The following is a 14,437-nucleotide window of genomic DNA, read 5'->3' as shown; positions in this document are numbered from 1 at the left end:
TATATATATATATATATATATATATATATATATATATATATGTATATACCACATATATATATGTGTATTCCATACATGTACCATAATTTCCAAGACAGCTACAAATTTCCACATGCATTAAACTATCTAAAAACATAGAAATAGGCAAGTCTAATAAGTGGAATTTTCTTAAATTATATTTGAACAATAAACAGCAAGAGTAATACTGCAAAGTACTGCTCTATTCTCATGTATATCTACAATAAAATTCTAGGAACAGTTGTCTCCCAAAACATCTCCCAATAAAATAAAATAAAAAGAAGGTAACACCCAGTGTCCTATATTTGTATATTAATTGTCAGTTCAAAAATTAAAAAAAAAAAGTAAACAAAGAAAAGAGAAAAAAGACATCCCCACTCAGAGTTGCATATTTACATTCTTCAAACTGTAGCGGTGAAAAATAATTCTATTAAGTGCAGGACATTCCTAGTGTTGCAGTAGTGACATTTTTTAATAAGTTCTTCATGAAAACTTTTTTTTTTTTTAAATCTTAATAGTGACGCATTCCATGACTACGTGAAAATTCTATTATCCCCTTCACTTGCAGCCAGTGGTTGAGTCTGGATTGAAAAGCTCCTTGTATAATGGAGGAAACAGTGTGTTCACTATATCTGGATGAGATTGCTTAAATACCTGTAGTTTCTCTCCGTGCAAGTTGCAAAGTGCAGTAATGGTTGGTATCTTGGCTATTAACTGCGAGACATTAAAATAAAAAGAAAAGGAAGAGGGAGGAAGCAAATTTAGTATAAATTACACTTTCCAAAATGAACTACGTTAACAACTGGTTGTGTAACTGAATGCAATACTCTGAACTCCATCAAAAGTAGCCATTCAAAGGACGAGACATTGTTCTTATCATAAGAGGCTAAAAACCATTGTCCTGGAAATTTTATCGAAAGGCCAAAGATGCATTTAAAGAAGGACCTGCCTCCAGGGGTATTTTTTATGGCAGTCTCATTCTTTCTAGGGTACCAAGTAAAAAGATTAGTGGATTGAACAAAAAATGGAGTAAGAGGAACAAGGGAGAAAAGTAAAATAAACCTTATTTCACCTATGCATTGCAAGCACATAGTGTGCTGCTTTTAACTTACATTAATGTGGCAATACATGGAGAAATGGCTACAACACTGAGATAACATGATCAAGGAGTGTTTGGCTCTTCGTTTTAACCATTTACCTTTGTCAAAGTCTCATCGTCGAGGTGGTTCTTCTGGATCACATGTTGAAGTGCAAAGTAAATCTTTTCCTGAAGCTTCTGGACCTTCCTTGGCTCTATCAACCAGGCTCGATCTGTGAAAAAGGAAAGAAAGAGCTAAAATCAAGAATGCACAGATGTAGGGCATGCTCATGGATGAACACAGTGTCCCATGCTGCCAAGATTTCACAGCAGTCATAATTCCCATGAAGAAAGACTGCATGATAATTAAGACATGGTTTCAGAGGCAAAGTATCTTAATCTGTTAAAGGATCATCTAAGAGTTTAATTAACAGTGCACAGGAACACAATGTTGGCTCTGTATCTCTGTTTAAACCAGGACAAAGATGGGAGTAGAAATGAAACAAAGCCCAACCATTTTATTACTCTCTGTTTGTACAGTCAGTGTTCTTCTAACTTCATACTGGCTAGGTGAAAAACATATCATGTTATCTCAGTGTCTTAATACATAAATAATAAACATATTGATCAAAACACTTCTTTGAAAATAATATAATTATTTAAAAATTAAAATAAAATATATTTCATTATTTACTAGACTAACATTTTGAGACCAAATATTATATTCTGAATAAAAAGAAATGGCTTCCTTCAAAAGAATTTCTTTAATAATTCAAAAGAATTATGAGTTGTTGCAATGTCTTGAAGTGCAAATTTCTCATTATTTAAAAATGTTCTCTTTTTAAACAACACAAAATTAAAGATTATCTGGAGAATAACAGTTACAGACACAGTTGTTTGGAAACCTATATGACTTCTACTGAACTCAAACCCCAAGTGTAAGAGATCTTCCTTAAGGTCTATATTCTCATAAGTCATAGCTTCTGGAGATAAACACACAGAAAGAAAAGTAGCAGACCCCAAGACAATGCCAAACCATTTATATAGTGTGTTTACAGCACCATTAAACGTTCTGTTTCTCCATGCTGCAAACTTCTTTCTTACTCTCTCTCTCTCTCAGTTCAGACCAATTCTTAGGTATAGATTTTAGTTTTCAAACAGGAAATAAGGAAAGCTATTGTATCACAGGGCATGAATCTTCATGTACAAATTGAAAAGTGCAGGAAAATCCCTTTTACTTTCAGCGCTCTTTCACTCACTCCGGTCACTAAAATAATCCATAGAAATAATACAAATCAACCATTTCAATGAGCACACATGCCACAGAGGCTGGAGCTGAATAGCATTTCATCACAGAAGGAACAGGATTCTGTCATTTGTCTGACTGTCTGTGGATAGGAGTGTATGAAAAGTGTCCATCACCAAGTACTGTAAAAAGAGGCAAAGCCAAACCTCTAGTGACTTAACATATAATCAGGAGAGGAAAATAATCTTTTTGCAAAGCTTAGAGAATCATGCTCCCAGAAGGTAAGCTAATGGATCCTATGCCACCTGTGGCCACAGAAACAGAAGTAGCTCAGAGCACACGCAGCATCTAAACAAATAAGCACACATTAATATCTGGATTTCACAGGCTAGGTGCCAAATTTTATGCTATTTCAAAACCATACCTTTCAACAGTGTTAAATCAAGGCCCATTGTGGCAGACTGGAGCTAAAAAGATTTATCATAGCAATCCTTAAAGATTTATCTTTCTGTCACAATAATAATCTAAAAATAGACTGAGGCTGTTGGAGGACAGGTTTAATCACTTATTTGTCATGGAGCATGCTGTATATAACATAAGAGTCTTAAATTAATGACAAGAGCAACTTTTATAATGGATATTAAGTTTGTTTCCCAGAATATGGTTTCTATCACCAGAAAACCACTTGCAAATTTGTCTGGAGCTCCCCAGGTACCTCAAGTTATATTCACAAAAGTGCCAGAAAAGGTCAACAGATCAGTGGCTACCCATACAGGATATAAGAAGCAGTGGTTCAACTCTGTACTTTGGGGTTTTGAATGTGTGCAACTTTAAAGAGTGCACAGGCCATTAGGATAGAGAATAGTGTAGGAAAGAAGATGAAGGACAACTTACAAGATCTTCTTTTGTTAAGAAGAAGACGAAAAAAAGGAACTTGGCCAGCCACAATTTCGGATGAGGGACTGGCACAGAGTGGGCAGCCAGGTTAGTGTCCTACCACGTGGATCTGGCATATTTGTAGGTGGAGATGCCTCTGCAAGCTTTACTGGACTCCTTCTACAATGTTTTAACCTTTCAGATCAGAAATCAAATTAAAGAATCACCTTCAAGCAGAGTGTTAGGTCCACCCTAAAGTGGAAAATCTGAATTTGTGCTTTGAATCAGATGGAAAATGGGTCTGACACTGGGCTTTGCAGCCTTAGCAATTGTATTAATGAATGTTCTTAGGTCCCCTTACCCCCAATTGGACCACTCTGTTTCCTGTAAACTACCTAAACACTCAGATCAAGGGCACAAGAATCACCTTTCAGGACAGTGGCTTCTGTAGAAAAGAAAATTGAGTGTATGTACTTCCCATAGGGAATCTCAGTGTATTTGTATGAGTGGATGGAAGGACTGCTGCAGCTCCTTCTGTAAAGCAGTGCTTGATTTTTTAATTTTTACATTTAATTTTCATGTTCCCAAGATGAAATACTGTATTGTAAAGAAACTGGAACGTGTAGTGTGGAAAGAAATAGTTTATTTCTCTATTGATTACTGTTATATTTTTTGTAAGAAAATAAATGGCAGATTTCAATGTCTGTTCATTCTGTACTGGTTTTCCTTGCCTTCCACTACCAAACTTAGCAGACCAGCTGAAATGGGAATTATATGCACAATACAAATTTGCAGACTTTTTATGGAAAAGAGATTGCTTTCGCTAATGTACGTGCTGCTGAATCCCATCATTTCTTTCTTACTGCGTCTTCTATGACTTAAAGATACATATGCTCACAGACTACAGAAATAAGCATTCACATGCATCAAGCACTTTCACTTATTTTTTGTTTTTGTTAAAGGAATAAGAGACACTGTAAAGAAAAAAGCCACACTGGATGTGAAATGGAGAAGTGTGGATTATTGAAATATTTAATCTTGTAGTACCACTTTCAACTCTGAAGCCTGATTATAGTGAAAAAAACCCTTGGAATTGCCTCTATTTATCTCTACTACTTAGCAGAAACAGAAGTTGCTATTCAGAAGACATTCAGCTCTGAAAGGCTGTATCAGGACTGAAATGCATTCCTAGAGTTAATGGAGAAGCTTTTTCAACACATGCCTCCAATACAGCTGGCTCAAAGTCAGTGCTGAGTTGCTAGTTTTTTCAACTACTCAGTACAGCTGCAAGAAGTCGAAATGAGCATGGATACTCAGGCAACATGAGCTGCTAGCAGAATGCAAGACATTTTGGTGCTTAGCAAACTAAAGGGACATATGTTGAACTACAGAGCTGAATCAGAATTTTGATGTTCATCTAATGCCTATCTGTAGCTAAGCACATTTCATAAATTATTTGATCCAAAATCTATTAAAATCAATTGGAAAGTTTCCATTACTTAAATAGGTTTTGTCCTAAGGCACAGGACATTGAGATGCTAGAAGCTTTCTGTAACCATATTTTGTTGAATAGGGCTATAACTTGTTTTCCTTTTCATGATTACCTGGGAGGCAGTAACTTCTTATTTTCAAGTTGGTTAAAAATTACGTAGCTGATCTATCTTTCTCTCTACAGATTAGATGCCCCATCTGATCCAAAGTGCTTTGAAATCAGCTTCAAAATGATCTTTCAGGAGGTTACTCTTAGTGGGATCTGGGGGTCTACTTCCCCTGAGGCATGTTTAAAGATCCCACACTAAACTGTGAGCTTATCTATCAGATCCACTTTCTGAGTCAATTAAACCATATAAACAATTTTCTGTGGTTGGACAGCAAAACAATCACCGAATGCATGCTTGCCTGTGCAGAGTTATGATGAAAATATACATGAAAAAGAGTATGTTGTCCCTGGAATCACCACCTCTTATCTGGAGGTAAATTCAGACAGGACTTCATATCATAGATTTTCATCTATGTTCTATATTTTGCTTATGTTCTTATACCCACAGAAAAAAAAATCTTAGTTAAGGACTATATAACCTGCGTAGGGCAGTGACATTTGAGCTCTCTGAAAATGCTAGGAGGAACATGTATCTCCTTGAGCACCATGCTTCTCTGTATGTGGTCTGGAGGAACACCAGCCTGCACAGCTTCTCTGCACAATCCTGCTCCATGTCTGTTACCCCCACACTTTGGATCGATTTCCAGTATGTGCAACTTCTGACAGTCTACCAAAACCAGAGTGAGGTATATTCAGGTATTGTTCCATTGCTTAATATATTGTTTAATACAGCCTAAACAGCTGTTTAAGTAAATAGAAATAAAAGTTGGACAGAGATGAAAAAGAAAAGTCATTGTGGTGTTTGGAATGAAAAATTACCTGGTGATATCAGAACAGCGGATGAAAACAAGGCAATCTCCTCCTCAGTCAGCTGTAAGGAACACAAATTCTTTGCAAAGTCAAACGCTTCATTCACCAGATCATCAGAACCTGCAGACCACAAAGGACAAAATCAATGCTAGCAATTTATCAGTTCTTTAACTTGCCATGAAAAGTGGATTGTTTTGGTGTCAAATAAAGTTGTGAGTGAAAGTCTGTAATTATAAAACAAGTGTCTTTCATCAGCTATTTAAATTCTGCCTACCCCAAAAATGTGTTACTAAAACACCTATTAAAGATCAAAAATTAGGGGCATGACCTGTACGAAAACTGTAAACATATTAGAAGAGGGTTTTCTTTTCCCAATGTGGAAAGAAATTATATTTCTAAACAGATATTAAATCTAAGAAGAGTGAATGTCCCGTCCTAAATAACTTTCACATATATAATTTTATTAACAGTACAATTATTTATGAAAATTTGTGAAAACATAATTAAGACCAAAATAAATCAACTAATGCATATTCATAAATGCTTTAAACTTGTAAAGTAGTGTCATGTTTATCCATATGCAAATAAGAAAAATATATATACCCATATGATAAATATATACATTTGAGGCAAATGTCTCTTTTCGGGTTTGGTCCTGAATAAATTTCTGATAATATATCAGTCTCATGGATGGGCAAAACACTTCTTTTTAGCTATTAACTTTTCAGGTAGCAGTTATTATCATACTGACAAATGAAGAAATTGTTTTAATACAAGAATCTAAATGAGCTTAAAAGTTTTAGGCAAAACAGTATTTTAAGTTAGTCTTTGTCTATATTTTTTAGTAGTTCATCATTTTAGTCCCCTTGTTGCTGGGGCTAAAATTGACTTCTGCAGGACACAATTAGATCTCACATACAGGATTAAATTACCATAAATAAGCTGTGAAGATAAACTGTTTGGTTCCTGCCATAAACTCACATTTTATCAAAACTTCAGATGGCAGAATAAGAAATCTATCTGAAAAACACTCATGCTGTTCTTTTTTGTTAGAGAAAAACCTCTATCACTTCAAGCAGCTAATGGAGTAATCTTTTTCCTTTCTCAGTTCCAGTCTATTGATTTGGAGGTTTGGGGATTCAACGTTTACTGGAGATTTTCCCTGTGGGTCATTATTCTCAGAAACAAATTTGTCACAATGTCGCTCAACGTAATTAGCTGAAAAGAAGATCAACATACCCAAGGCTTTAAACATTTGCATCCCTCCATACTTTCCTTCAAACAGAACAGTATTGTTGAGTGGGTTGAAGGCACGGCACATTCTCACCAAAACCACTTCCAAGCAGCCTATCAGATGCAAAAAAGGGCAAAAGTAACACACATTACTGCAAAATGTCACAATATAGGAAATTTCAAGAGAATATTTAGGTAATCCATCAGTTACAAGAAACATCAGCAGAGATAGGCACTCTTTGAAGTTATCTAGATGATATATCTCTCAATGAGAGAAAAAATACTTCTGTCTGCTTTGAGTATAGAAAAAGGTAATTCCTGGCCCATCCTAAACACCTTTTCTTTAGCTTGTTTTTTCCCCCCATTGCAGAAAATGGCAGCCTGGACTGAATCTGAATTTAGAATGGGGCAAATATTTTCAATTTGAAATATTTTATCTTGAATATTAGACTTTTATTGAAAATCCTTTCTAACAATTAAACCTTTTTTATACAAACAAGCAGCTTCAGTCAATGTGTATATAAATCCCAGCTTCATTTGACTGGAAGTGGAGAACATTACAAAGTGGTTTTAGAGAGAAAATAAAAGTACTGTCAAGAACACCTCTAAATTGGGTTTTACTTCTGTTTCCCTTGCTTGTCTTTCAGGTTGGGGACAAGCCAAATGAATCCCTCTTTTTTTTTTTTTTTTTTTTTCTCCTTATCTTTCCTTATAATTTCCTATCTGCAAAAATATACAGTTTGGGAAAATGAAGTGAAAAATTTTAGGTATTCCTCAGATAAATCCAAAACTCTGAAGCTGAGGGTTCTTTTGCAGGCATCCTTTTGAGTGAGGAGTCTGGCTTTTCTAACTCCTGCTCAGCATTAACAGCAAAACACAAAATTAAACCCGATATATTAATACATGTTGAAGCTGAACAGAGTTGTCCCACACTATAGTCAAATATAACTATATATTTTTCTGAGGATGCAGTTGTGTTGCTAACTTTGCCAGACAAATGAAGGAAGTAATTTGGAGTGCACTGGCATCTGCAGAATTTTCGAAATTAGAAAGAGCTTTAAAATAATAGTTCTCATGCTATGACTCTGTTTTTCCAGGAGGTTGCCTGAATGTTTCCAGGGTCTCTGTATCCCTTTTTTTGATATCCATGCCCACTGTCTCTGTTTAGCTCCACACTGAGCCACAGCCCTCTGTCTACAGAGCGCTGAATCACATTGACTTTCAGCCTTAACGAAGAGCTCTCTCTTCAAATAGGCATCATTTCTTATGCTTTAACGAGCTGCTTCACACAGCATCCTACCTTTTACACATGGACAGAGCAAGAAACTGATATGACAGGGTAAATGCAGTTAATTACCAGTTGCAGTTCACTTGGTCACACCATTTTGTCCTCCTGAGTTCGGCAGTGTTACTATGTAGTCGCAAATATCTTGTCATGATTCTTACGAAGGACAGAAATTATCAAGTCCCACTACAGGGAAAGAAACCCTTCCTCCCCTTGCCCTTATGCACACACCTGCACACCCAGGCACGCACAGAGACAATGGCTGAAGCACGCTGCCGTAATCCGCTCTCATTTATTCTGAAACTAACTGGCACCCGCAGGGATTTTCCCTCCTGTGCACTGGCTGGAGTTTATTTCTGTAGTCTCATTAAAAAGATTAGAGATGACCACAGAGATGGGCCCCGGTGAGCCTTCGTTCGTTTCACTAATGACAAGTTGGGATTTTACAGGGTGGCAGATGACTGGTTCTACCAGCACGATTGACAGGCCCCTTCCACCACGTCAGGTTGAAGACTGCAGTTTCTGCAATGATTGTGTGTGCACGTGTACTTAAAATCCACCAGCAACTGTAAAGGGAAGGGTATCATAAGGCAGTAACATGATTAATGTGGAAAAACATGGAGGGGTTAATGAAGCTAATGAAACAGACTGAAATTAGGGCTCCTTCAAAATTAAAATGATTTGCAGAACAAGACAGCAGAGCACTTTTCTAACAGGCTGGGTGCTAAACCAGTCTCCAGGCTCCAGAGTCTACCCACCTGACTTAAGGAGGAGAATTTGGTCATTCTGGCAGAGCTCCATGAAGCCTGTTATGCGCTTTGCAAACTCCACCACATACTGGATAGCGTGGGTGATCTGAATGGCACACTGCTGCCACAGAGCTTCTCTGGTCTTACAGAAAAATACACATGGAAAAACAAAGTAGTCAGCAAGTGGGTTTATCAGTGCATTAAGTTCTTCAGGTGGCCTTGCAGAAAGGTGCTCTTCTCAGACTCTGCCCCCATCCCCAGGCACAGCTAGTAGCATCTCTGCTTCTCAAGGTACCCGACACTTTTCATTAGAAGGCTGTTTTCACAAGCTGGTTGCCCCAGTGATCTAAACTCTGGCATTGCCTCTTCTAAGAGGAAGAATGCATTGTCTGATGTTAAAATGTGATTTTTGTGTTGGCTTTTGTGTGTGATATAGACAAACAGTGGCACTAACAATGTAAACATCCCAGAGCAGTCTTACGGAAGAAGTGGCACAGTGCTATTAACTTATCCAACAGAATATTTTTGCTACTTTGAAACTTAGAATAATACATAATTCAAGTATCATTGCAATCTGAGCACTGATTGCATCAAAATTGTGTCTCCTTGATAATAATTTTCCTTGCACACACAAGTGTGCAAATGTAAACAGATTCTCTTGGTTTGCATGCCACAGCTCTGCAAGCTGTGGTGTGTTTTTATTCTTGCTAGTATTGCATAGCCCCTCAGCTTTCAAAGAACAAGCTGGAGGCTCTTCTGTCTCTTGCTTGATCAGCTACTGTGCTGATTGAAATCTGAAGAATCATTGTTAGTGATGCCAGTGAAAGAGGCACAAAGATTTCTGCTGACTGGACTACATCTGAAGAGGTGCCAGTAGAAAATAATCTGAAGTTGACCTGAGAATCACAGAGGTAAAACAAAAATGTAGTGTAACAAGGTAATTTTTCCCCTCAGTTTTGAACAACTTCAGTTTAAGGAGTACTTCTAGTTTGTCATTATCTATTGTTTATAAGTGACAGATATTTGTTATTTGTGTAAAAATGGGATATTTTAAAAATTATAAGCAAACAAAGTTAGCTTGTCATTTTTTTAAAAATCCTTACAACAGAGGATCAAGTCCTGATCATATTAAAGTCAACAGAATTTCTGCATGAAGTTTAGACATATGATAAGAAGGAAAGTATGGGAAGCTGGATTCCATAACCATGCCTAAATTTTGACATTAGCAAACATCTCAACATGCTGGAAAGCTTTTGCTTCTTTTTATGAAGTGTTACTCCTTTGTTTTCGGTAACCAGCTTCTCAAAGATATTTAAAAGCTTATTTTGACCTGCATGAAACTTATCAGTATATCATTGCCAAATACATTACACTGTTAACAATTTCAAACCATAGAGAGCAGAAGAAAAATCATATTACAGTATTGTACCTTGCTCTGGTAAACCTTAATTTCTTCATATGTGTGGGTCTGCCACGCTAGCTGGTGTAGCTCCTCCATTGTATATTGACATGTCTCCAAATGAGATTTAATGATATTCTGTGCAATTCGATCTGTGAAGAGGAGAATACAAAATAGCTGTAAAACAGTGAAAAGTGATTTGCAATAGCAAATGTTGAAAACATTAAAGTTATTGGAAAATGCAGATTTAAAAAAAAAATCTTTTCTTTCTTATGCTACCTTTCTCATTTTTTTTTAAACTTTCTGATGATTGTTGCAAAATATTTCAGTATTCAACCCAAAGCCAAGCAATGCTTGATAAACAGTGGATCAGCACCTGAAAATAACAATTAATCTGGCAATTCTGGAAGTGTGGTTCGTTTTTTTTGGTTTGGTTTGGGTTTTTTTTGTTTGTTTGTTTTGTGATTTTTTTTTTCTTTTAATTTTGTTTAAATATATGTCATTTGGAGACTCTGGTTACTTGATCAATTCTGTCTGCCCCAAGCCTTTGCAGCTGCCCAGCTCTGACTGCCCAATACTGACATAGGCAATTTGCATTACCTTGGGGTTACACATGTCAGAGAAACAGGAAACAGGTCTCTTCTCTTTTTTCTCAAGTTAGTTTTCAGTTAGATCAATTTCCCATTTAGCTTAATGAACATGAACATGGAGACAGGTGATAGCAAGTGGTGAAAGCTAGAAGTATTATCCTGGGTTTTAGAAGGAGAGATGTGGGAATAGATCTCACATATAGGATTAAGTTACCTTAAAGTTATTCTGAAATTGCAGCCTTAGAAAATCCCGCTTAACATGGAATAAAGGATGCAAGGGGAAAGGGAAGCATTCAGTGCTGGCCTGAGATTCCATTGAAAATGAGAATAAAATTCTCAGGGAAGTATTTTAAAGTAGATCTTTGCCCTTTAAGCCACTTGAGTGGATTAGAAAGATTTTCACACAAACCTTCAGCATGAATTCATTAGCACTGGCAGTTGAAATGTCTTGATAAAACGTGCCATAGAAATGTGAAGATTTTTTTATTTTGCAGCTTTGAGACCTGTATGTCTAATGAAGCTCAGTGCTTCAGCCTGAAGACATTGCTTAAGATGAATTACTTTTAAACAACAGAACAAAGTTGAACTCACACAACTGAACTGAAGCCCTTGTGGCAGAACTGGCATTTTGCAGAAAATGTGTTTGTCAAAAAAGGAAAGGACATTGACAATGCATTAGCCAAACTTGAGCATGGGAAGTAGAAAGAAACAGGAATGTCATAATTTGCTTATTCACATCCCCAACAGTCTGCATACTGTGGGTGAATCTGGTGCCTGAAGTCCCAAAATAAGACTGTTTCTTTGGCCAAATGTTGACTGAATTTAAAAACAGCATCAAGAAGGAAAGCATAAAAATGAATGTAAACATGTATATACTTCCTGCAATCAATGGTATAGGAGTGTTATTTAAAGGAGAGATGCCTACCCTACTGTCACAGTTATAAAGCTGAGATTCAGCGGAAAGGTGCTGAAGAAAACACAAAAGAGTTCCAGTTTTTTGTAGGAACACTAAAACCTCCTCAATTCAATCTTTACAGGTATCCCTTTAAAGGTCAACACTATCTTTAGGTTTCCTGGTGGAAGGATTGATTTGGGCATAAAGAGAATGAGAAGTGTATATTAGTGTATACGGGATCTATTAATTGTTATTTTATGGAAAGCTGGATGCAAGTCTTAACTCCTGACAGTAAGCTTCACAGTAAAAAACTCACAGATAAATGGGCATGTTGGAATAAAGGGGTGATTAATTTAAACGGAATTTTTTTAAAGGATCAACAAAGGTTTATTCACATTTCTTTAACTTGAAAAGCAAGCAAACCCCACCTTTTCTAGAAAAATCGCATTTCAGATGTTTACTGACATATTGTTCTATTTAAAGGACAGTTTTAACCACATTGTCTTTCTGGAAACATCCTTACCAATGGTAAACCTGACCGCAGAAAGTAAGCTGAAGCTATAGCTTTTGTTACTTATGTTCATGGAAGAATTTAACCAGACGGAACCGAGGTATGGTCAGAGGAACATTTAGGCCTTGTATCTAAAACAGCAGTGAAAGAAGTAAGATTTCAACTTGTATAACAATTCCACAGCCTGAATGGTGAAGGATTTTGTTCTCTGCACTCATACATTTGTCTTTTTCTCTCTTGTGCTTCCTAGCCCAGCTCTCCTAGCCTCACCATTTGTAATAAAAGCTGGAAATATTCATGCTCTTGACATAAAGAAAATGCATACAATAAATACTTCAAATACTTTAACATTACTGCATAGACAGCTTTTGAATCAGGTGACTGATACTAATAATCTGAAAGCCAGTGAAAGGTCCTTTTCATTTCACTGACCTCAAAATATTTTTAATTAGCAATTTTACATTACTGTGAAGATTCTCAGCTTCTCTTATTTTCCTATCATTTCTGTATTTACCTTAGGACCGAAGAGCTGACAAACTCTTCAGGGTTTTGCAGGGATGGGATCCTGTGTTACCCCCATTCATCATTTCCTTATGTACTTGTGCTTATGTTGAGCTGACATTAAACCCCATTTATATGTGTGAAGGCCTAGGGCAATCACAGCAAGCAGCAGCTCCGAATGCTGACATCCAAAATGGAATCAGGTGCAAGACAGACTTGAAACTCTTACACTACAGGCTAGATGAGGCTGAGTGTGTGATGGAAAGGGTACACTGGGTCTCAGGGGAGGAGGGCACTGCTCATCCAGTGTAAGCAGCGGAGGAGGCTGATTGCTTACCCTCAACGCTGGAGTCCCTTTAAGGAGCTTTATGCAAATATAGTATACACTAAGTGTGCAGAGCTGACATGGTGATAAAAGTGAAAGAAGTATAAGCTTGTCTTGGCATCTCGGTCCAGCAACAGAAGATACAATGCAGACAGGGTAAAGAACATCACTCTCCAAGGGTTTCAAAGACCATAGCCTTTTTTCCTGACATTTTCAGATTTTAGCATCTTTTTGCTAATAAAGTTTTTATCAGTACACATCTCAACAAATCCCATGCAGGAAGAAGTTCCTAACTTCTGACATCTCATGTAAGCCTGTGTTGTCATATGGTACAGGTACCATGCTGTACCTTAAATACGATACATTTCTGTGAGACTTGGCAGCTCTGAAGCATTGATGGTAACTGAGTTCAACAGATGATTAATTCTTTTAGTAGAAATATAAAGAAAGGGACAATGAGGAAAGAAAACAAACTGCTTCATACAGTGTGAGGAGAGCTATTGCCTTGATGCAGTCTGTATCCTCAAGCCTACAGAGAACCTTTCTGTTACCTTTCTGGCTCAACTGCTATGTCCCTCCTGTTCTCCAGGCTAGAAACGTCCACCACAGGTAGTCCATGCATCGTCTTGATTTTTGTTAATTTTGTTTTCAAAAATCCTGAGCCAAGGATTTCAAGGGTCCCCTTGCACTGGGAAGCTGCATGAACACAACTAGGAATCCTGTTTGCATGGGCTGCTAGGACTATAAAAGACAAATCCATTTTTGTGACCTCAATGTGAACTGCATTTCTGCTTGAAATATTGTCAGCCTCAATTTTACATAAGTTATAGCAGGTTTTCAAGGTTGCTTTATGAAAAAGAAAACAAAAGAGATGATGCTGGTCACTCAGGTGTGAGAATCAAAGTCAGCAACATTTAATTTTACAAGCACCAACCGCTGCAACTGTTGAGTGAAAATTAGTAATTCCAACCAAAACAACTACTGAGCCCACATGATAGTACACCACCAGCATTATAGTAACTACAGCTGTAAACTGCAGGATTTGTAAGCTTATCTGTCATAGTATGTAAACACAAATGTAGACTAGGTGCTTCATTCCTCATCTTTTGTCTATATACTGTGTTTATCATGTTAGGGCTATATCTCCTACCATGCATCATGATCAATTCATACTACATGATACCACAGGAAATCTGAAAGACACAGAATATCCTGGCAGATTGACTCTGTCTGGGAGATGGCCCACAGAAAATAACATGTTCCCAGTACCTGAACTCCAGCACGCACTGTGAAATAGAATCATTTACATTAGATAGCTTGG

At 37.1% G+C, this 14,437-nt stretch overlaps 1 protein-coding gene across 1 annotated transcript in view; it reads right to left on the bottom strand.

The window, feature by feature from the left end:
* Positions 1 to 20: 20 nt before the first annotated feature.
* Positions 21 to 14,437, bottom strand: part of RORB (RAR related orphan receptor B) — a 47,466-nt gene continuing 33,049 nt past the window's right edge. Inside the window, exons 5-10 of the mRNA XM_026866160.1 lie at positions 10,325 to 10,446; positions 8,905 to 9,037; positions 6,868 to 6,975; positions 5,638 to 5,748; positions 1,217 to 1,329; positions 21 to 732 (exon numbers count right to left, since the gene is read on the bottom strand). Of these exons, the coding sequence (XP_026721961.1) occupies positions 577 to 732; positions 1,217 to 1,329; positions 5,638 to 5,748; positions 6,868 to 6,975; positions 8,905 to 9,037; positions 10,325 to 10,446 (743 nt within the window). The 3' untranslated portion in view covers positions 21 to 576. The remainder of the gene's footprint in view (positions 733 to 1,216; positions 1,330 to 5,637; positions 5,749 to 6,867; positions 6,976 to 8,904; positions 9,038 to 10,324; positions 10,447 to 14,437) is intronic.

Source organism: Athene cunicularia (genome assembly GCF_003259725.1).
Source record: "Athene cunicularia isolate RWA chromosome Z unlocalized genomic scaffold, athCun1 chrZ_part2, whole genome shotgun sequence".
In the NCBI taxonomy this organism is placed as follows: Eukaryota; Metazoa; Chordata; class Aves; order Strigiformes; family Strigidae; genus Athene; species Athene cunicularia.
This window is presented reverse-complemented; position numbering and strand designations above follow the sequence as displayed.